Below are 22,210 nucleotides of genomic sequence, written 5' to 3' on the forward strand. Positions count from 1 at the left end.
ACTCTTAAAGCCACAGCCTTCCGTTCACTGAAAGGACTCAAGGGAAGATGTCTGTGTGTGTCTCAAGATAAATGGTTTATCAGACAACCACTTGTAAAAGCTGTAAACCAGTACTACGTATTATATAAACCAACCCAAACTAAAAGCATCAGTTTTTAAAATAAGCTTCTCTGATTTAAAACTAATATTTAACTGCTTACCACTCAGTTCTAGTGAAATAACTTTGAGTATTTTAAAGCATTTGCCAAGAGAAAGCACAGTAATCAAAAGGATCTATAAAGTTTAACGCAGAGGTGCTCAAGCAATTACCTATAGGCTGTATTACTTTTTAGACTAATTCACATAGGCCCAAGGTTGTCTTTCCTTAGGACATTTTGGAGTAGGCTGGAAGTCAGATGAATCATTTTAGCAGTTCAGCTTTGTCTTGCCCATACCACAGGCACTCCCCACAGTACATGACAGGCAAAGACCCAAAATGTTCTTTGGAGAAACCATGGCCCAGATCAGGTTCCTGATCCTAGAGCTACCCATACACCCCAAAGACTCCCTCCCTAACCAAGCGGAAGGAGCCTCTAAAAAAAAGTGGTGCTTCAGACTACATCAGCTCCTCTTCCACTAACACTCCTGAGACCTAAGCAGGAAATAGTCCGAGAGCAGGAAAGAGGTGCACATACCATGCAGCACATCAACCCCGGCCTACACTGCAAAGGGGCTCTGTGGCTTTCAAACAGGAGATCCTGGACAAAACAGATTTAGTGTTTTGTTCTGGTGAGACTCGAAATTTTAAAACAAATTTAAAACTTTTTTCTTTTAAATGTAGATGAGGCTTAAAACACCAAGCCAAAGAAACTTCATTCCCCATTTGTTGCTCTCTGATCAGATTCTGTTACAATAAACTGGCCAGAAAAGACTTAACTTTGCTCCTTTGAGCTTATAATCACCTTTCCCTCCCATAAAAGTTGAAGATCTATTTCACATTGAAGGTTATTATTAGATATTCCAATTTTTTAACACTCTCCCTAAGCTCCAACAACTTCTTCCCTAACCTTTATGGAAGACTTCCATAATTCCCACTAACTGTTCCAGAAAAATACAAATCTCTGCTTTATCCTTTAGTCCCTGTCAACATGCCAAAGGGAAAGATATTCCAAATCTCCAGCATAAATAAAATTAATATTTATAAGCAAAGACTCACATAGTTAATACCATTTACATAAAAATACTGCCAATACCACATGGTCCAGTTTCCCTTGAGTCTCAGTGAGGTGAAATGTATTAGAAGTGTATTAGACTGTTAACCATCTTGTTACAAAATGCTTTTGATGATTAACAAACCACATTGCAAAAAAGATTACAGGATTCCCCTATGCCACTGCTAGTTACCAGGTTTGGATGTATTTATCCAGTCTATAAAACCTTTAAGAAAAGCATAAACAAGGGCTAAAACAAAGAAGTAGCAATTAAAATGTAAATTATTTTTAGCAAAAAGTCATTTTGTAACTTTTTAACTTTGCCTCTTTCTCTATTTACACAGTCTTAAACCTAATTCTGAAACATATCAACTAAAATTTGAACAAGTATTATTTTAAGGAATTAAGTCAGTGAAAGTATTTATAATACTGTTACTTATTTTACATTGAATACAAACTAATGTGACTGTTTTTTATATATATATATATACACACACACACACAGAGTAAAAGTAGCCTCTTCCCAAGCAAAGAAAATAATTTAAACAAACAGGGCAAAGAAACATGTAAGAGACAATGTCACATTTACATAGAAAGGTTCAGAGGAAAAAAAGGGTCAATATAATAGTCTCTTATAACACACAAAGAATCAGAAAAAGGAGAAAAATTGTCTCTCTCAGGGTCACAGTTCAGTGCCCTAATCTGTCCTTTCAACCTACTATTCCAAGAAGAAAAATTACATTTAACTGATTCCAGGAACACACAAAATCATAAACGTATTTTAAAATGGACAGGTAGCAGCCTATAAAATACTTTAGCAATTTTGGGGAAAAGGTGGCTTTTAAAAAACACTAATATATTAAGGATAACTGGCATCAAGACAAGCTGCTGTAATATAGCAACTATGGAATTAGAGAAAACAATTCCTAAATCTATGCCAAATTCTATTACAGATTATATTGTTTTGGACCATGGGGAACTGGAGAAATACTACTCACCGTCCACAGAACAGTAGTGTGAAGATCAATGAAAGCCAGTGAAATGTAGAGTATATATGGAGTGTTCTTCATAAATACATGTACTGAGTCTGGCTGGGATGGAGTAAGCTTTCCTCACAGCAACCCATAAGGTGCCAGGCTTCGGATTTGTGACTAAAAGTGTTGATGACACACCCGTGTTTTGGCTATTGCTGAACAGTACTTGCACAGAGAGAAAGCCTTCATGCTTTCTCCTGCTCTCAGCCCCCGCCCCAGCAAGTAGGTTTGGGAGTGGGTAAGAGGCTGGAAGGGCACAGAGCCAGGACAGCTGACCTAAGCTGGCCAAAGGAATGTTCCATATTACATGATGTCACACCCAGCAATAAAAAACTACGCGGCTCTGCTGCCCAAGATAGCCATGACATCAAGACCAGCTGGGCATCAGCCTGCTTGTGGGAGGTGGTGAGTGACTGCCTTTGCATCACTTGTTTCTCTTCCTCTTTCCTTCCTTATTAAACTGTCTTTATCTGGACCCACAAGTTTTCTCACTTTTGCTCTTCCTATTCTCTCTCCCATCCCAATGGAGGCTGGGAGGAGGGGAGCACCACGCATGGGTGCTCAGCTGCTGGACAGGGTCAACCCATCAGAACGCTGCACATCTACAATATAGCAATCTCATCTTAAAGTTATTCCATAGGTTTTTGTGGGGTTTTTAATTAAGAATTTCACATGGGACTTCATAAAAAGCCAGGTACAGCATCTACTGCTACTGCCTTAGCAAACACCAAATTAACCTTGAAATCAGACTGCCTCAACACAATTTATTGTCTCTGTATCACCTTATTATCTCTTGGTGCTTATCCATGTATTACTTCATTATTACCTCTATCATTTTTTCAGCTATTTCAGTCAACCTGACTTATTCTAATGTCTTTTAAAGAAAAGGAAGAGGAGGACAAGTAGTGTATTTTCCAACTTCCACAACCTTGGGGCCACCACCATCGGTTATTTCCATGAAGCTTGTAAGCAACAGCTGTGCTGCACCAGGTGCTCCCATTTGCAGAAGAAAGTGGTCAGCTACTCACAAAACACAGCATTGGCTTACTTCTACTGGCACCCACTAAGCCAAGAGGATCTAAACATACTTCAACTTATCCAAAATTCGTATCACGGACAGGGGGGGAGTTGTGATTTCCTTTAAGTTTCTGGATACAATTTCTCTTTTTCTGAAGATCAAAGCAAAGATTAATTTGGTAGTCTTTATCATTATGTACTTTAATGCAGTAAACACTAGACTTCAGCATTCTCCCCAATTACTATATATTATCTCAGCATCTTTTTCTCTTCTTTTCTATTCCCTGACTTTTCACCTTAGCCGTTATTTGTACTGCAACCCGAGATATATGTCCTTGTTTCCAGTTTTCATATGATTCTTTTCCAATGAACAGTATTTCTGGAATTCCTAACACTGCTCTACTGCGCTCTCATCTTCTGCCTGCATCAGAATTTCTCTTTCAGAAATTGACAGATTCTCTTATATTCCTTATGTTTTAGGACCCTATCTACCTATTTCCTTAGCTTGTAAAAGTTATGCTACTTTAAAATCACTAGCTGTCATTTCTTCCATTCCCAAGGGGAAGGAATGCTATCAATTCATTATCATTTTCATCAAAATTTAATTAAGTTTCAGATTTTCAAGCACCTCCTTATTAGTCCAAATCTAGTCTAAAGCAGGCACTTCAACAACTTCTACCAGTTTCTGGAAAAAAAAAAAGGTGTCCCAAACATTCTTAGACCTTCAAGAACTGCAAATCCTGTCTTTTTGTCCTTCCAGAAAGTGGTTTTGTCAACTTCCCCATTTCTCTCAAGCTGTATTCTCTATCACTTCTGTTACTTGCTAAAAAAAAAACAACCAAAAACAAAAAACCAAAACATTGTTTACTGCTTCATGCTGATTAGGCATTCTTGTCTTCTTTCTTTCACCAGAAGACATACCACTGTCTGCTTCAACGCCACATCAGCTTCAGCAAAAAAAATACATGCGTATGCACACATGTACGTATGCAGCGTAACATCATCTCCCTTTCCGAGCACCTGAAGGCAGAGCACTGCAGCAGCACCTTTGGTCAGTCCAAAGACAAACAGAACATAGACTAAGACATTTTCTGCCGTTTAACGAAACAAAACAATCAATCCCATCAGTTGGAGGATGCTCACTTGCAGACTACTAGCCTATGCTTACAGGCAAGAAGTGGCCAGTCAAATCACCTACCGAAGGCAGAATTTCCTATGCTTAGCATTACACAACATCCCCCCGCCCCCCAAATCTACTGTCTTGGTGATCCAGTTCGATCATCCGCAGCAACTCATGGAATTTCTACTATAACTATAATAAAATACTGAATTCAGAATATATGAAGTCTCAATTACTTATAGAAATGAAGTGTTCCTTTACTGCATAATCAAAGTAGTTAAAAATTTAAACCAAAGCTAACATTTTTCTTGAGAACTTTGTAGAACTGTACTAACGAAGATTTAACTAGCAGCATAAAATTTGAAAACAAACCTTTTCTGGAAATAAAAAATTTATTATCAAGCAAGCAAGCATACTTACTCCCTGAAACAGTCTCCAAAAGTGACTGATACAGATAATTCTGTAAATGAAACGCGCACCATGATCTAATACTACGTAGTACTCACACACACACACACAAATATCTCTACCATATCACAGTTCAATAGTGTCTGCTGAACAAAGTTATCTAACCACAATGACTCTTCCAGACTTTCACAACAATCAATATTAGCCCTTATAAAAACCTTCAATATTATATATAGTATTGGAAGATCACTGCCTGCCAGAGACTGGCAGAGTTGTAAATAGTAACAGGTTATAAATAATAGCAGTTGCATCACAAAAAGGCTTCCAGCTACTTGCTGTGCTGCAGGCCATTCAAAGAAAACCCCTTTTTATATTACAAAATGCAAACTTTATCCATGCCTAGATCTACAAGAAGAAGGACTGAATACAGAAAAGCAATAACCCCAAAATAATTCACAAACAAAAGCAGACAGACAATCTAGCTTTCACTGTGACAAAAGGATAGTCTTTCAAGGTAAAAACAAAAGAGTAGTAAGATGATTCTATTCCAACATTAGGCAAAACTCCTATCAGGATTCTATTTAAAGCTCTAACAGACACATTTTAAAGAGTAATATTGAAAATCCTGGAAAAGCCAAAAAAGTGAATTCCATGGTATTTTCACGAGGCTTGAAATAACTCATTTAAAGAATGTATTTAGCTTTACAAAAAAATCAAGATAAAATATTCCATCACAAGTACAAAAAATTCCAGGCATCAAAGGATCCCAACCTACCAACGAAAGCTATAACCAAATTGCTGGTTGGAAGCTGAAGCCAGTCAGACGAAAATAAGACACTAATGTCTGACTAGCATTCATCTTTCTGATCCGATTCAGTGGTTAGCATACCAATGCTTAACATTCATGTTAAGAGGAAATTTTTTTTGAAGATGCATTTAAATCAAGCATCAGGTTTTAAGGTCAATGCACAGACAGCAGTAGAAAAAACCAAACACATCTGCATGCAATAAATGGCAGGTAATCATTTAACAGTATCTTCTAGCCCTAAACTTTGTGAATGATCCATTGCTCATCTTTTCCTCCAGATATGCCCCAGGACACAACAGTTCCCAAACTGCATGCACTCACTGTGACTATCTGCTGCGTGCTCAGCTGTTCACAGTACAGTAATATTACTAAATTACAACCTTTGTGAAATTTTTCAATGCCAGTAGCTGTAGCAGTTGCCACAGATATTTTGATTGTAACCTACAAAATCAGGATCCCCTAAGCCAGGTTCCACAACAAGAATTCACTATGATTCACTATCTTCTATCTTAAGTATATATATTACTTTTTTTGTCCAAACTCATTAGTAACTATGTCGTATATGAACACTAACATATGACAAATAAGGAGGGGTAAGCGTCATTTTGTTAAGTTTCACCTATACGTACAAAGAGCTAACCAAAAGCCAAGTTTAACCTCGCAGCTACAAAATTCATCCAAAACATTTGGTTTGAGACTTAAAACAGAAAAGGCTAGAATACAGCTAAGTACAACTGGCCGAGATAGTTTCAGTAGTAAACAAGCTCCAAAAGCACACGGTACATGTTTTTGACGAAACAAACCTCAGACTCACAAAAGCCTCAGGCACTCCATCAGCTGTGCAGTAGCAATGAGAGTATTACATGAGTATAGCATACTGGCATAGATTCACAATATAGCACTAGCACAACTTCAAATGACTCTTTCATGCATGATCAAAGGTTTACACAATTTATATTTCATCCCCGTCTTTATTTGTGCTTAATTATTTTATAAGTAACCTTTTCAGTACAACCATTAATTTCATGAGACATTCGTTAATATCTTTACTGTCAACTGCGGTACCCCAACATGACCCAAACCAAGCAGTTGCAGGGAGCTTGCTAGCTCGGGCACAGTTCAGCATCAGTACAGCTGTAAGGGTTTTGGCTCACACCTAGCCCTTATCAAGCCAGCTTGTAGCGCACCCAGAATGAGCTCGAGGCTCCTTGCGTCTTTCTCTAAATGCAAGGACACTCATAGACACAGAAACTCTACCTTCCTCAAACAGACCTGTCTGATGACCCGGGCATACATGACCGATTGGTTACCCATGTATGCAGTTGCTGATGAATATTGTTGGCTATTTTGGATTAACCTTTTGTCCTCTAAGGCTCGCCTTGCATGCTGAAGCAAATCTAAGTCGAGATGCTGTATCAAAGCTGACACAAAATATGGATCTCCAGTATGGGCATTTTTTTTCCCCCAAACAGTCTAGCCCCAAAAGCATACAAAGATTCATGTACCTGAATGTTAAACTACATCTCTACTTAGGAGTTTACTTCAGAAAATATATTTCAGTAATTATAGCAGACTGGATCATTTAGGAATGCCTGCACTTGGAAATCTACCAAAATAACTTCCAGAGCTGAAGTCAGTGGGTTTGTTTATGGTTTTGGTTTTGTTTTTTCCAGACCAGAATAATTATGGAGGCCTGGATAAACCTAGAATGACATGCTAACATTAAACAAGGTCAAAACTTGTTTACATTAAAACACAGTTACAGAAGGTCATTCTTTTGCAAAGGAACAAGATTGCACAAGAATCTTGGGAAATGCACTTTGTAAGAAAGTAATTGAATGAGCAGTATTCAAGAAGAGCGTGCAAACAGAAACTGAACACACAGAAAAAAGGAAAAAGCAGCACAGACAATCTGAGCACTCGTAGTTTGTGACAGAGGTCCCAAGCCCGTGACACAGTAACCTCTTACATAGTTGTGGCAACTACAAAGATAGCTGCAAACTTGACAGAAAGTAAATCACATACGGCAGAACATGGTACGTAGACACAAATAGGACCCAGCTATAAAAACCAACTGAAAATCACTGCTTTAAATATTGCTTTCTGTTTCACTTCACAGTTTTTTAGTACTAGTGAGTTAAACAGCCAAACTGTCTTTTATAGTGGTTTAACTAACTGAATTAAGCTACATGAGAAAGTTTTAAAATAATCATTAATTTCTATCATTGGAAAGGAATAGAGACTCTATGGCCCCATTATGCACACAACTGTATTCCACACAACCCACACTGTTAATCAGTAATAAAAAAAAGTCTAAGCTGTATGTCAGTATACATTGCCACCAACTGTGTTTGAAGAGACTCTTCAGCCCACAAGAAATATAGTTTCTGTCCCCCTGCTCACCAGGATTTTGCAGAGACAAATTTAGAAGCCAGTTTAGTCTAAACCAATATAACCAATACAAAAAAGAAGACCAAACGAAGTAAAAAAATCCTTCTGAAAAAAAACTTGAATTGCAGTAAGCGCAAATTCCTCTTTTTTTTTTTTAATACAAGAAACACACGTACATCAGACAACAAAATCACAGACTGCCATGAGAGGGTTATTCACACATCTCCTTCATGCTTATTCTTTAACATTTGTTGAAAATGTAGTCATCTTTTTGTAACACAAGCACTACATTTATGTAGCTCAACAAAAATACCATTTCTTTTTAAGTGAGACATTAAGTAGCCTCTATAAGCTGACTACAAAACAGAGTGTCTTCTTCCCATCAAATAGTCAGGCTAGGCAAACACAACTGAACTGCACCTTTAGTATCACGCTCCTTATGCTTGGCATATTTGCTCTCTTGAATACTTGTGTCCGATGCCGCCAGCAAATTATTTTTTGGGTAATTCAGGTAAAAGTAACATAGCTCCCTGATACAGTGCATATTGTCCAGGCTTTCCATGCCTCAAGTGGTAAAATTCTTGCATCAACATCTTACGTTTTGTTGCCAATTTCTCCTCTCGGCCTCTGAAGTCTCCAACAGAACTTGAAATTACCCAAAGCCATCAACACATAGGATCACGGAAGTTAGGTAACCACAGTGTTTTTAATCTATTTGATTAAACTGCTGTAATCTTCCTACTCCAGGTTTCCTAAGTAAACACAGGCACTAAAGAGAAAGTAAGTGGAGATGTTAAGTGGCCCATAAGGCTTATTAAGATCAAGCTGATAGTTTTAGCAAGGCTGATGTGACCTAGCACTACTAATCTTAGAAACTCCTGGTGATCTTAGAAGCCTAAACCGTACACATTTTTTTCTTCAGAGGTTTTAAATGTCAAAGACTATATAGTTTCCTGTCAGTCTTAAGACATGAATACACTTACATATACAGCCTACACAGAGACAAGATTCCATAGACACATCCAGTGACAACAGACTGGAGCACATCCAAAGAACAGGGCTGGCCAGGCTGTAACATACCGTTCTTACTCTCTTCATTTCCACTAACATAAAAACCAGGCTTAAAATCATAAAATGAGACTACTTCTTCCTGGAGAATCATGAGACACTTTTCAAACCATAAAATAATACAGATACTACAAGGTAAAAAAAAAAAAAAAAAAAAGCATTACTAAATGGCTGCCACACAAGAGATGTCCAAAAGCAAGTAGTACTGCAGGGACAACTTAGAACAGTAGAAATCCTTACCAAAAAGCGAAGTTCAGCCAGAACACCCAAGTCATTAAAACAAACACTGAAATTTTTACACCTCTCTAGTCACAACTGAAAAGCCTCACAAACATTAATACTTCCCCAGCAACAATTTACAAACCCAACTTTCAAATAGACAATGGTGAAATGATTTGTTTAGTGCCAGGGCTCAAACGAAGATATTCTAAGTTTCAGGCCATTGCTCCTGCCAATACAGAAAGACATGGCATAAGGACCACAAATGCCAGAGTAGGGGAAGCACAGCAGCAGGGGAAGTGAGAAACAGACTCACGTGAGCAGAGACCAGAGAAGGATAGCATGGGTTCTAGTCAGGTTGTCCTTTTAATGCAACACAGGAGAAGGTGTGATTTTTTATTTTTTTTTTTAAGATGGTAGAAAACCCTGTCTCACTGCGATGTGGTAGCAAGCCCAGCACTGGCTCTTTAATACTTGCAGCATTCTTTCACTAATACCATTGCCATAAACATGTGATTGTTTCCACTTTTAATCACTTTCTGGCTTAACACCACTGGCTCATTTCTGTCTGCTTGTACCTTTAGTGTAATACTGGAATGAAGGAACATTCTATAAGCTTCAATAAGCTTCACAGTGTTACACACGGCCTTTATATTTACTCAACCAGCAACATTCATAGCATAATAAAATCTAAACAACTCATGTCAAAGAACAGGAGCCAAATAACCTCTGATACGGATATGAGAAGTTTATTGCTATCTAGATCAAAATGTCAGTTTTCTAACAGGAACACAAGTCATTCCTGGGTTTCAGTCCAGTGCTTCTGAAAAGAAAAATGCTATTTATTCCTCACCAACGCTTCCTAAAGCGCATGAATTTTCCATGAACAGGTCTCCTACACAAGTACTGTCAGAGTTCATGCCTGGGGTTTAATTAAGCCAATCTCTGCATGGCAGACGAGAAAATTCACATTCACGACGAGTAACTTACTCTCTCCTTCTGTCGCTAAGCTCACAAAATTTCAGGTCAGAAACCCTTATTTTGACACTCTTCCCCATGGAACTTGCTGTCTGGGAGTAACGCAAGGAAGGGGAGGCAAGCCTGCCTCTCCAGCCTCCTGGCACCTCACCTCAGGAGGCCGAGGCGGCCAGGCAGAGCGGCGGTGGTGTTTACCACCGGCTGCCGACGACCACGCACAGCTGGCTGTCACCGCAGGCGGCCGCCTCGCACACGACTCGCACACGACGGCCCCCACCCACCTGCGGGGCCTCCCGGGGCAGGGGAGCCGCCACCAGGCCGGGCCTGGCCGGTCCCACCGCGGCAGCGCGCACCGCCCGGCCGCCCCCCGCCGTGACTGCGCACCCCGGGCTCCCCAGGCCGCACGCAGGGGCGGGCCCCGCCGCCTAGATGCTGGGCGAGGAGAGGAGGCCTAGGCACCGGCCTCCGCCGCCGTTCCCCCCGCCCCGGGCGGGCCCTCGCCGCTCCTGCGCGGCGGGAGAGCCGGGGTGACCCTCCCCCTCCCCCGCTCCCGCAGCGGCAGGGGGGGGCGGCGGGCGGCCCCGCCACTCACCGAAGTCGAGGAACTGCTTGATGGAGAGGGGCGAGGGGGAGAAGCGGGAGTAGTACTCGATCTGCTTGGGGATGGGGCTCTTCAGCAGCGCCCCGCACAGCCGCATGGCGCGGCGCGGCCCGCCCGGCTCCGCTCCTTCCTCCCTCTCCTCTCCGCCGCTCCGCTCCGCTCCCCTCCCCGGCAGCGGCACTAGGGCGCTGGGGCAGCGGCGCAGCCACCCGCGCTCATGCCAGGGGAGCGGCCAGCCCGGCAGCGCCCGTCGCCCTCTGCAGCCCGGCCCGGCCCGGCCCGGCCCGGCCCAGCGGGAGGGGCGAGCGGGGGGAGCCGCCCCGCCGCTGCCCGCCCCGCGCGCGCGCGCGCGCTCCCGCCCGGCCTGGCGCACGCGCACGCCCGCGGAGGGCGGGGAGAGGCGGGCGCGAGTGACTGGCGCGTGGCGTCCGTCCCCCGTCCTTCGCCAACGGCCGGGGCGCCCTAACGCGCAGGCGTATCGCCGCGAGGGGCGGGGCCGCACCCGGCGTGAGGCGCCCCGCTGAGGGGGAGCGGGAGCGGGCCTCGGCCCCCGGCCCCGGCCCCGGCCCCGGCCCCTTGGGTGGGAAGGAGGGAGAGCCAGGCTAAACAGCAGGGACAGCCTTGCCCCCGCCATCTTCTCGGCACAGCTTGGTTTCCACCCTGCAAGCGGTGGGCTAGCATTTAGAATTGATCTATTGCTGTTCGGTTAACCTGTCTCAGCCAGCCCATGAAATGTTGTACGCACGATTGGCTTCAGCCTGAAATCTAGCCTTAATGCTATCAGTATTCATCGGGTCTTACAGTTTGTGCAAGACCAACGGAGGAAAGGCCGCCTTCATTTTACATAACAAAGCAAGTTTTAAGCAATGGAGAGAACAAGGTTTAAAGGTGGAAGACTCCACTGTACCATAACACGAGGCCTACTGTGGCGGTAGATGGGGCCCTTCGGAATCTCTTACAACCCTGTACTCCCTGTGAAGACAGTCCAGGTCCAGAGTCCATCAAGTTTCAACTCTTGATAATACTTACCATCTCCTGAAAAGTCCATTTTTATCTGAGAAAGCACCTGAATACAATTAAAATTAATTTTGATTGCTAAAATCAATAGTGAAGCCAGGTATTTGAGAGTGAAAATGTACCACTGAATGAAATCACTGGCTATTTTTTCCTGCTTTGCTATGATGTGGTTTCGGTACATTGATGACAAATGCATCTGATGACAAGTAACTGGTCACAAATTCCTTTTTTTTTTCCTCCAATGAATTCAATATAAACTTCAGCACGTACAAGGTAATACTACTCTAATTTTATAACTGACTCACAAAAGAAACAGGTACTCTTCAGTTACTGAAAGCCTCTCTCCATCCTTCCTATCGTGATTGTCCTTATAGAATTTGAGATTGAGAAATCCTGACCTAATGTACAAAATAACTTCTAATAGCTGGAAAACGTTTTAAAATCACTTCAATTGCAGGTTATAGAAATGACCGCCTTGAAGAGGCATGTCATGTAATCAAGGCTGACAAAATGAAACATGTCCTGTAATTCTGAAGCTTTTCTGGCAGATGAGGAAAAGTGTTTTAAAACTTTCGTTATATACTCTTCAGGATTTGATTTTGATTTATCTATAGCATAACTCTGAAATGAGTTGCGGAATTATCTGGCAGAAAATAATATCATTTTGTGTTAAAGACAAAACAATGTTTCCCCAAATTAAGATGAAATTAGCAACTTCAAAGAATGATACATTGTCAAAATTTAAGCCACTTGATTTCATATACCTTTCACATTTTTAAGTAATTCACTTTTGCCTCAAAAAATAGCAAGACAACAGTTAACTACTGATACATCTTTCTAAACACAAAACCTTTTTTGCAGTATAAACAGTGTCACAGCATCGCTTTGTTGGGAATTTTTTAAACCTGTATTAACCAGCCCAGGTGAAAATTGGAATTGTTTTTGTCTATGCTGATACGGACTAAAACCATAATGAAGACGTGGGCAAAGTCACTGGAAAACAGTGGTGTGCTGCTCTCATCAAATGGACTCTCGACAGCTTCTCTCGACGCTGGAGAAACTGATGATGTTAACCAATAGATCTAATTCTCTGAAAATTGTTCATACACACACTTAAGACAAATACGAATCCCAGACTCGCCCAACAACTCTGCCTAACCTTGTGCGTAAGAAGACTGCAAGAGTTGCTTGAGAGAACACAAAATGCAGATAGGTAAATCAATGGTTGTTTTACCAATGCAAGACATGAACAAGCATACATGTAAACCTAGTTCCTAAACAATCTGCCTAAATAAAGAGAAGTTAGTGGCATAAACCATGCTAAATAGAAAATGTCACTGGGATCAACAGACTTAAAGTATAAGCTGGGTTTTGCTAAGAGCATGTTTTTGGACCATTTGGATTTCTCGTACCTCATACCTGTCTCCTTTATGTATTTCAGCACACATCTGATGCAGAAATGCTTCCTGCAGCTTGTTCTGCGAGTGCCTCCCTGAATTTTTGTTTATATGATAAAGAGCCTCTACAGGCGTGCAGGGAAGAAAAGGATTTGCCTCTTAGGAAGAGTTAATTACAACAGTGTTAATTACACAGCTAACACTGCTGAATTTCTTGCGTGCTTAGCATCTCCCTTTCATCAAGGGTATTATTTTCATATTTTCCAGTTAAATTCAAAGCCAGAATAACTAGAAGTAGGCTAGGGGTCCAGGATGCCCCAGTTTTACATGGCCCTTTAGTAGCCAGAACATCTTAGTCCCCATTCAGTTAAAAAATGTTGGGCGTGCAGGCTGACAACGTCAGCACCTGTAAGTGAATTAGGGTCTTGGTATGGACGCTTGCCAGAACCGTACACTGAGGAGGAGATGGCCGGGGTGTCCTGGCCCCGAGGGCACCACCCAGCCCAACTGCCCCTGCCTGGCCCCTCCCTGGGGAGCCTCAGCCTTCGTGGCACCCTGACACATCGAATCAGTTTTTGTTGGGCCATCACTGTGATGAAGGAGATGTGTAATTGAATCGGAGTAGCCAATCTTGCCTTAATCATTTTTCTTGGGTTTCTGCATTGGAGTTGGTGTAAAATCAATGCTTCTGACTCACAAACCACCGAAACTTTGAGAGGCAATATCAAGGTTTGCTGCAGAGTGATTCCCTAAAACAGGGGATCTGATGCAGAGTATATTTACATAGCCGAAAGCTTTTTGGTGTTTCCTACCCTCAGAAGTTTTGAGTGCTGACTGGTTCCCACTGACTTCAGTGCGGGTATTTAAAAAACAGCCTCCCTTAGTTTTGTGCTTTGGATATGATGAGGAGGGGGTGTCCCCTAATGGCAGAGCCTACATGGAAGAGCCTTTGCTGCTTAATCTCTATACATGTAAATAGTCTTTATGCATGAATTCAGTGGAGCCGCAGGGATGAATAAGGAACACTTATATTACTAGTAGTCAGAAAATTAAGTTACTGGAAAAGAAAGGTCTCCCTAAGTTTGAGTTTTCTTAGTGCTTGGTTACAATTAGAGATTCACTCCTATCCCTAGACAAATTTGTAGCAAAACTTCATCTGGGCAATTTGGCAGTCACATTTCTGTTACATTTTCAGATCTTGTTCTTTCAGGACCTTTGTATTACATGGACTTCCATTTTCAGGGAGCAAAGCTTTTGCATTTAATGTTTTGTCCAATTAGATTTATTCGCAGCAAACATTTCAGATCATTAAAACACCAGAGCCATAATCTCCTTAGCAAAGCTTGTTTTTCTTCACTGCAGAATACTCGGTATGTCTATAAACTAGCTGCAGGGGATTCAGCATAATGAACTTCTTTGTATGGATGTCAGAGGAGGGGAAAAGGAATGTTAAACTGTAAACCAAGAAAACATGGTTATTAGTGTTTTCTAGACACGTTGACTTTGTGGAATTCATAGTAATTTTTTTAACAAAAAAAACCCCTATATTGAAGTTATTGTAACCCCTATATCTTAAAGTTCAGAAGCACTCATTGAGAATGGGTATAATACAATTGAAACACTAACAATAACAGTAACCAATAACAGTTATTTGGGGGAAATTCACACAGAGAATTATAATCCCGAAGTGCATTTTACAAGATGACAGAAAAAAACAGCACAGAACAGGAAAAACTGGTATAGGGTAGTGCAATGTTTCATACAAATTCCTTCTGTTCATAGTACTAATTTTTCTCAATAACACCGCTGTATTTTCCCACCTGCCATTATATGCTTTCAAGGGTAGATTCAAGTAGTTGATCGTGTAAAGCCACATTGGGAACACATGGAGTTAGAAAGAGATAAGGTTTCTTAATGAAGCTTTCCTAAACTTCAAAAAAGACCTGGCTTTATTTTTAATAATTTATCTCTTCCTAGTATTTATGCACTCAGATGGGTAAGTTTGGATGGGCTGTTACCCATAATGGTCAGAAGATTGATAGCACTCAAAGGCATGATTTTAAAGTAAATATGGTCATTACATTTGGGAATGCACATGTAATATTAGATTCTGTTACTATCATAGTCTACGTTTTCAGCCGTTCTTGTCTATTACCCAAGAAAACAAAGTTTCTTTACTAAGTTTTTTTGCCAGCAAAAGCTGGTAGTCATTGCATTTAGTGTTCCACATCCTAGTTAGTTGACCAGCAAAGTTTAGCAATTTTTCTAAAGGAATCATCAGGGAGTATCAAAAATTACGTTCAGCAAATCTAAGAGGTAGGAAGTTAAAGAAGTTCTTGATTTTCTTTGTAAAGAGAATGGCTTGTGAAAGTGTTTATAATTAGCTGGCTCAGATGTATTAGGGTTTTTTAAAGTATGCACTCCACGACTCATTTAATTACATAACTATCCTCAGTAATTTGCTTCAGAGTCAGTAGAGCTGGTGCCACCATGGTGGTGATGTCGGCTCTCTATCAGATGACACCATCTGTGTGTCCAGTATTAATAGACATTATTCTTTAATAGCCCATAAAAATTTCATCTCTAAGGAAAAACAAATAGGTCATTTTGCTTTTGAAATTGTTAAGGCACGCAGGAGAGAAAATCCTTGCCACTGAGACAACTGAGAGATGCAGAGAAAAATGAGCTTACCCACTTCTCTCAGCAGTGACGAAAGCTCACTTTAAATTTATGAGTTTACCCACTCTTATTTAACACTACACCATTAGCCACGATTTTTCCTTTTGTTTCATGGGTGTTCCTCTCTCTTTCTTTCCCCAGCAGAGTTTCACATCTGCCCCTTTCTCAAAAGCATTTTAGGGGAAGGAGGACAAGTCTTTGTGGGCTCCAGGCAGGGGCCAGTCTTTGTGGTTGTCCAAGTGCCCCGCCAGTGCCACAAAGGCATGAGCAGAGTTCTGAACCCCATGCTCCTGTCGCAGGGGCCTGTTCTCCCAGCAGGCAGGTAAAAATGTTGGTGAGGTGGAAAGTCCCATTTTCACCTAACAGGCAGGATAAAGCAAAGTAACCGTTGTCAGAAAGAAAGAAGGAAACTGTCTAGGAGAAGTATCCTTATTGCCACGGTATTTTGTCCTGCCTGTGCCATAAGAGCAACCATTGGAACAAGTGAGTTAGAGCTATGATGGGGTGGCACAGAACCATACCAGAAAAACCCCTTCCCCCTAAGACTATGTCTTTGTGCTCCTTTTACCATTCAAATGTGGAAAAAACCACAGCCAGGTTCTAACTCACATCTAAAATGTGCAAAACTGAATCTGACCAGCAGTCAGTACGCTTATGCCAAGGATTTACATTTAACCTTCTCTTCCAGAAGCAGCTTGCAAGAACATCAGCTGAGGCAGTGTCACTAGGTATACATAAGAAATACATCTTTGGGTTTTGTACTAGGTTCTCTTACTTCGAGGAGGAGGAGAACAGCACTAGTTTGGCATTAGTAGGAGGGGAGTGCCCCTGAAAGAAATTCCATCTCTTGATTTTTTTTTTCTTCCCTTGCTAGGGAGTCTCCTAGGGGAAAATTCAAAACTGTATTTCAGTTTGAGTTGCTGTAACCACACCCTGGCATACCCTTATCTTTGGGGAAAATCATCTCAGCACCTTTTTGTTTGCAGAAATTGAAGCCTGCAGGGGCCTTGCGAGGAAAAAGTTGAAAAGGAGTTACATCTTGCTATATGGAATTTACCATGCAGCAGGAGAAGTTCTTGTATCCTCAGATAAACGGAATAAAATCTGCCAGTTAGGGGAGTAGATTTGAGTCGTCTTGGATCTGAAAATTCTCAGCTGGAGAGAAATGCACTTTTTGTTCATTTTGCATAGAACGTTTGTTTTCCATGCACTCAAATCTTCAAGAAGAAACTGCCAGTTTTGTCTGAAAATCACCATAATCTCACAGGAAGTTGCTCCCATCTATGCTAGTACTTGACACCCTATCGAGCAGGCTGGAGGACCGGAGAAGCATGTTTCCCAAGGCTTTCATGCCCCAGCCTCCACAGCTCTGCTGTACGGACTGTCCTGAAACTGGGGCTTTTTGGTTTCACTGCAACGCATGAGGTGTGAACTAAACATTTCAGGAAACATCGTAGTTTTTATAGAAACATCAAAACATTCTTCTTTGAGAATCCACCCATTTTGTGGGATTCTTTAAACAAAATAGTATAGAAGTTCAGCTCCAGAAACAACTGGGAAGAAGAGCTGTTGTGCTTGCCATTGTGGAGCTTTCTGAATGTTAAAAATCTTTCAGAGAATAATTCCTGCTCCTGAGCTGCACTTTCCAGAGGTAGCTGTGTGCCAAGAGACAAACAAATTAATAAAAATTCTGAGTCCAAACACACCCTTTGTAATGAATTATCAGCCATTTTCCTCTCAAAAACAAAGAAGACATTTTAGGGAAGCACAAATGCATTTTCTGATTGCCTCCTCTCCCAGATCTTGGCAGTAGAAAATGGGATGAGAGAAGAGCCTCTGTTCCAATAGCAGCTCTGCCCTCTGAGGATGCAGTGATACAACACTTTGTTCCTCTGCATCGATCAGTCTCCTTTTCACCCCATTATGATATTTCCCTGTATCTCATGCACCAAATGCTAACAGTTTTATAATTCAGTATCATAGCAAGTGCTTTGCTGAAATCAATAAGGATTACATGCACTAGGCTGCCTTTATGAAACACACATGCAATTACAGTTGGTTTGGCTATCAGGTTTGTCTGACCTGTTATGTTTTATTAACTTTCAGTTCTTACTGTTCATCCGGCTTTTTCACTCTATAGATTTACACATGAATTGGCAGGTTTTTTAATCTTAACTTGAGCCCATGGAAAGTTTAAACTAATGATTGCAGCTTCTCCAATTTCTCTGTTAAAACCACTTTTCTTCATTTATTCAAGCAATAAGCTTTTATTGTTCCCATTTTCATATATTTATTCAGTTTATTTTTTACGGATTTGGAATTGCACAGTAAAGAAACTGAACTGTTTTACATAGCACAAGTTAAACATCATCTTTAACCTTTTTGTGACATCCTGAACTTCAAATATACTTTTGCACCTTTCGCTGATACTGCTTTTTGCCAGATTCTGGAGTTCCTCTTCACTGTAGAGTAAACAGCAAGACATATTTCATTTGATTTTCTGTAATAGTTTGCAAACTGTAGCTCATAGACTGGTCTAGATGAGAAAATAGGCAAATACAGTGATTATGTCTATTTACAGTAACTTAACAAATTAGCCCTAAGCATAACTTCCAGCAGATGAAGTTCTGCAAGGAGAAAGAAAAGAACCATGACAGGAAGATTGTGTCTCCTCACTAATACAAGAAACCTTTGTCGGGGTTATAGTAGCACTAGTTTTTGGTTAGAGATAAGCTTTTCTGGTACATATTGTACAGCCATTCTTGCATCATGATCCTAGCTTCCAGTTCCTCTTAACAGTGGGTAGTCACATCAGGATGCAAATGTGGTTGCTCAGATCCGTGCCTACAGTGGGGCTCAAGACCAATGCCAAATAAGAATGCCACAATATTTTAATTTGTCTTCATATACCTAGTCCAAGGGAGAAGTAAATGCATCATGTTCATTTGGCATATCCATGCATCCAGTCTTTGTAAATGTAGTAGGCCTCAATTCAGGCTTCAAGGCCTGCTGTCAACAGCTGGTGACTTTTCCAGGAGTAAAATTTCTCTATACAGAGCCTCCTGGAAGAAGGTGACTGGAAAATACTGTAATTTAGCAAGAGAAACAAATATTTTTTCAACTGTTCTACCTATTAAACATAATATGCAGCTTGTTTTGCACATTATTCTGATGATCAGTGGGAAGGCATAACCTGAGAGCTTCATGGATGGGGAGAAAACTTTTGCTTCAGTGTTTGCTTGTAGATGTGTACTTTGAGATAACAAGAGTAATAAAATGCCATTCTTCAGGTGAAAAATGGATTCTGTGCAGAGACCTGACTACCTGGAAGTCTTACTTTCTCCACGTTGCACCATCACTTAGGTCTACATGTTTGTTGTAGGACGGATTAGCTTTGAAAGATTAGATATGGATATGGATGTGGACATGGATAAGAATGGAATTATTGATGGTCCAGGGTCATCTTTACACTTCATTAAGCAACTGAATACTAAACATGAGGGTGTCACACGCAGATGATTAACAGCATTCCCACATCCACGTAGTTTTAAGGCTCCTCTTCTTGGCTGAAGCTGGGGGTGGTGTGTGATGGACACATGGAAAAGCAGAATGAAGACCACAGACCATTTTTATTATTAAGGTTGCTGAATGCTTGCCTTTAGAAGCCATTTTCAGTTGTGTTCAGCAGACGTTCACCAACCCTTAACCACTTGACTAGTGTTGACTTCTGGTAGTTTGATGTTACACATGCATAATGAATAAGATACAAATACAGCATGGCTTTTGTGAGTCAGGTGAGAGGAAAAAAAAAGGTTCATCAGCTTCACTCACGACTGAAGCTACAGCATAAGCAGATATCTATAACCTGTAGCTCAAACCTGTAGCTTGTTTGTGCTAGAGCTTGGAGGATCACAACTATTGAATCTCACATTTCCAGATAAGATATGGTGTCAAATATGAGCTGGACTTCTCTACAGAAAGCATCCAGGCAGCCTGGGGATGAGCAATCACCTGAGATAAAGCAGCGCTGGAGGGAGTTGCTCTAAGAAATTGTCCTTTGCTTGATACTTTCACATCACTCTGAGGGGGACAGAAGGGGACGAGTGTCACTCCTCACTATCCTTTTTTAATGTATCTAAGTGAAAGCTGGAGTCCAATTGTGCTAACATGAAAAATAAATCTTTCTGAGCCAGGCACAGTAAAGGGAAGGATAACAATACTAGGTGTAAGGCAGCGTTTTTCAGGTGTTTTGCTTTTGTCTCCTGACTTGCTGGTTATAATGGTATGGTATTTACCAGCTTGTTTGTCACACTTAGACTTATTGTATAATTTCTCACCTGTTAAGATCAGACTTTGATTATTTTATTGTAGTTTGTATTTTTACGTGAAAAATGTTTTCATTGCTATTCAGTAACAGCTGAAAAAGTAATGCCATAAGAATATGAAATATTGTTCCTCCCAAATAAATGCCTTATTGTACAAGTGAAACTGAGCCCCTTTCCTTCTGACAGACACGTTGTAAGTGACACAGACTGATTATGTGACTACTAGGTATGTGAAATGTTTTAGCTGTGCTGCAGTCATGGTCAGCAGGGTATTAGATTCTGACTGTAGAAACATTAGGCAATGCACACCATTTCTAAGATATTTTCCTGTCATTTTCATTCAAACTACATCTCCCAAATCACATCTCACATATTGATGAGTATCATAGTTGCAATTCTGATCTTACAGGTTTGAGTTCACTAAGTTATCAGAAAACCTAACTGTAAAATGTTTTTCTTCTACAAAATCATGTAGTATCATCCTTCTAAATAATTTTATTTGTGAAAATAAATTAAATATTTCAGTTGTTATGATTATTGCCGGCATTGCCAGCAGGTGAAGGGAGGTGATCCTTCCCCCTCCTCTCAGCACTGGTGAGGCCACACCTTGAGTACTGTGTCCAGCTCCGGGCTCCCCAGTACAAGAGAGGACATACTGGAGGGAGTCCAGTGAAGGGCCACAAAGATGATTAAGGCACTGGAGCATCTCTCCTGTGAGGATGGGCTGAGAGAGCTGGGACTGTTCAGCCTGGAGAAGAGAAGGTGTAGTGTGTATAAACAGCTGAAGGGAGGGTGCACAGAGGACGGAGCTTGGCTCTTTCCAGTGGTGCCCAGTGGCAGGACCAGAGGCAATGGGCACACACTGAAACACAGGAGGTTCCCTCTGAACATCAGGAAACACTCTTTCACTGTGAGGGTGTCCAAGCCCTGGCACAGGTTGGGCAGGGAGGTTGTGGAGTCTCCCTCCTTGGAGATATGCAAAGATGTCTGGACATAGTCTTGGGCAACCATCTCTAGGTAGCCCTGCTTGAGCACAAGGGTTATATCAGATGACCTCCAGAAGTTCCTTCCAACCTCAACCAGTCTGTAATCCTGTGATTATAGAATAGGAATTGTGAAGTTGATTTTCATATTTATTGTTACTCAGCATTAACATTGAGAATTTTTTTTTAAATGTTCCCGTATTTATTTATTGTCTCAGCCCATTCCCTCCACCAAGGAATTTGTTTAAAATTAATGTTCTTTCAACATCGCAATTTTTGACAAATACTTTTTGTTAAAATGTTTTGCCAAAAAGTCTCCTGGCCATATATACTGATATGACAGAGGCTTCTTTTTCTTTTTAGTGAAATATAGGCATTCCTCTCAATCTTTACGATTTGATGTAGGTTCACATAGAGACAAAGACAAATGTGAGGCACGTTTGTATAATCATGTACACTTGCAGGATGTGGGAGAAAATTGCACTTAAAACGCTCCGCTCAATACAGCACAGTATTCTGCCTTGCCACACTGAACAAACGAAAAGGAGCTCCTAAGAATAACATTCATGATACAGAAAAATAGCTTAAGACATCTCTTGGTAAACAATTTCAAGGAAGGTAGGAAGGCGAGACAGCTCTGAGGAAGAATCTGCATCCTGGCCCCAGCCGTCACTCGGCTGCCTTGCTAATGCTTAGGCTTAAGAATCAAAGGGTGCCCAGCAGTTAACGGCTCTAGATAAGCCAGCCCTGAGTCGTCGTGGAGTGCCATCTGCAAATAGCTGGACTTTGCAATGCCACCTGATTTTGAGCCTCTTGATCTAACAAGCGAAAAGTACAGCTGGCGGCTGTGGCTGTATCAGGCTCACACCTTGCCACAAGCACCTCAACCGCAGCGAGGGGCTGTCCCACCTCCCCTCCTCCCTTTCCCAGGTATGCCTCCTTGCCCCGCTGAGGGACAAACCCAACCTCAGGCTG

The 22,210-nt window shown here is 41.3% G+C and overlaps 1 protein-coding gene across 2 annotated transcripts in view; it reads right to left on the reverse strand.

The window, feature by feature from the left end:
- PDK3 (pyruvate dehydrogenase kinase 3) overlaps window positions 1–11,164 on the reverse strand; it is a 61,628-nt gene extending 50,464 nt beyond the window's left edge. For both annotated transcript variants that reach the window (XR_012039969.1, XM_072848643.1), the window contains exon 1: window positions 10,826–11,164. Coding sequence is in view for 1 of the 2 variants with exons in the window: in XM_072848643.1 (XP_072704744.1) it covers window positions 10,826–10,931 (106 nt within the window). In the remaining variant the exon portion in view is untranslated. The remainder of the gene's footprint in view (window positions 1–10,825) is intronic.
- Between the last annotated feature and the right edge of the window lie 11,046 nt (window positions 11,165–22,210).

The sequence above is a fragment of the Ciconia boyciana genome, chromosome 1 (genome assembly GCF_034638445.1).
Source record: "Ciconia boyciana chromosome 1, ASM3463844v1, whole genome shotgun sequence".
In the NCBI taxonomy this organism is placed as follows: domain Eukaryota; kingdom Metazoa; phylum Chordata; class Aves; order Ciconiiformes; family Ciconiidae; genus Ciconia; species Ciconia boyciana.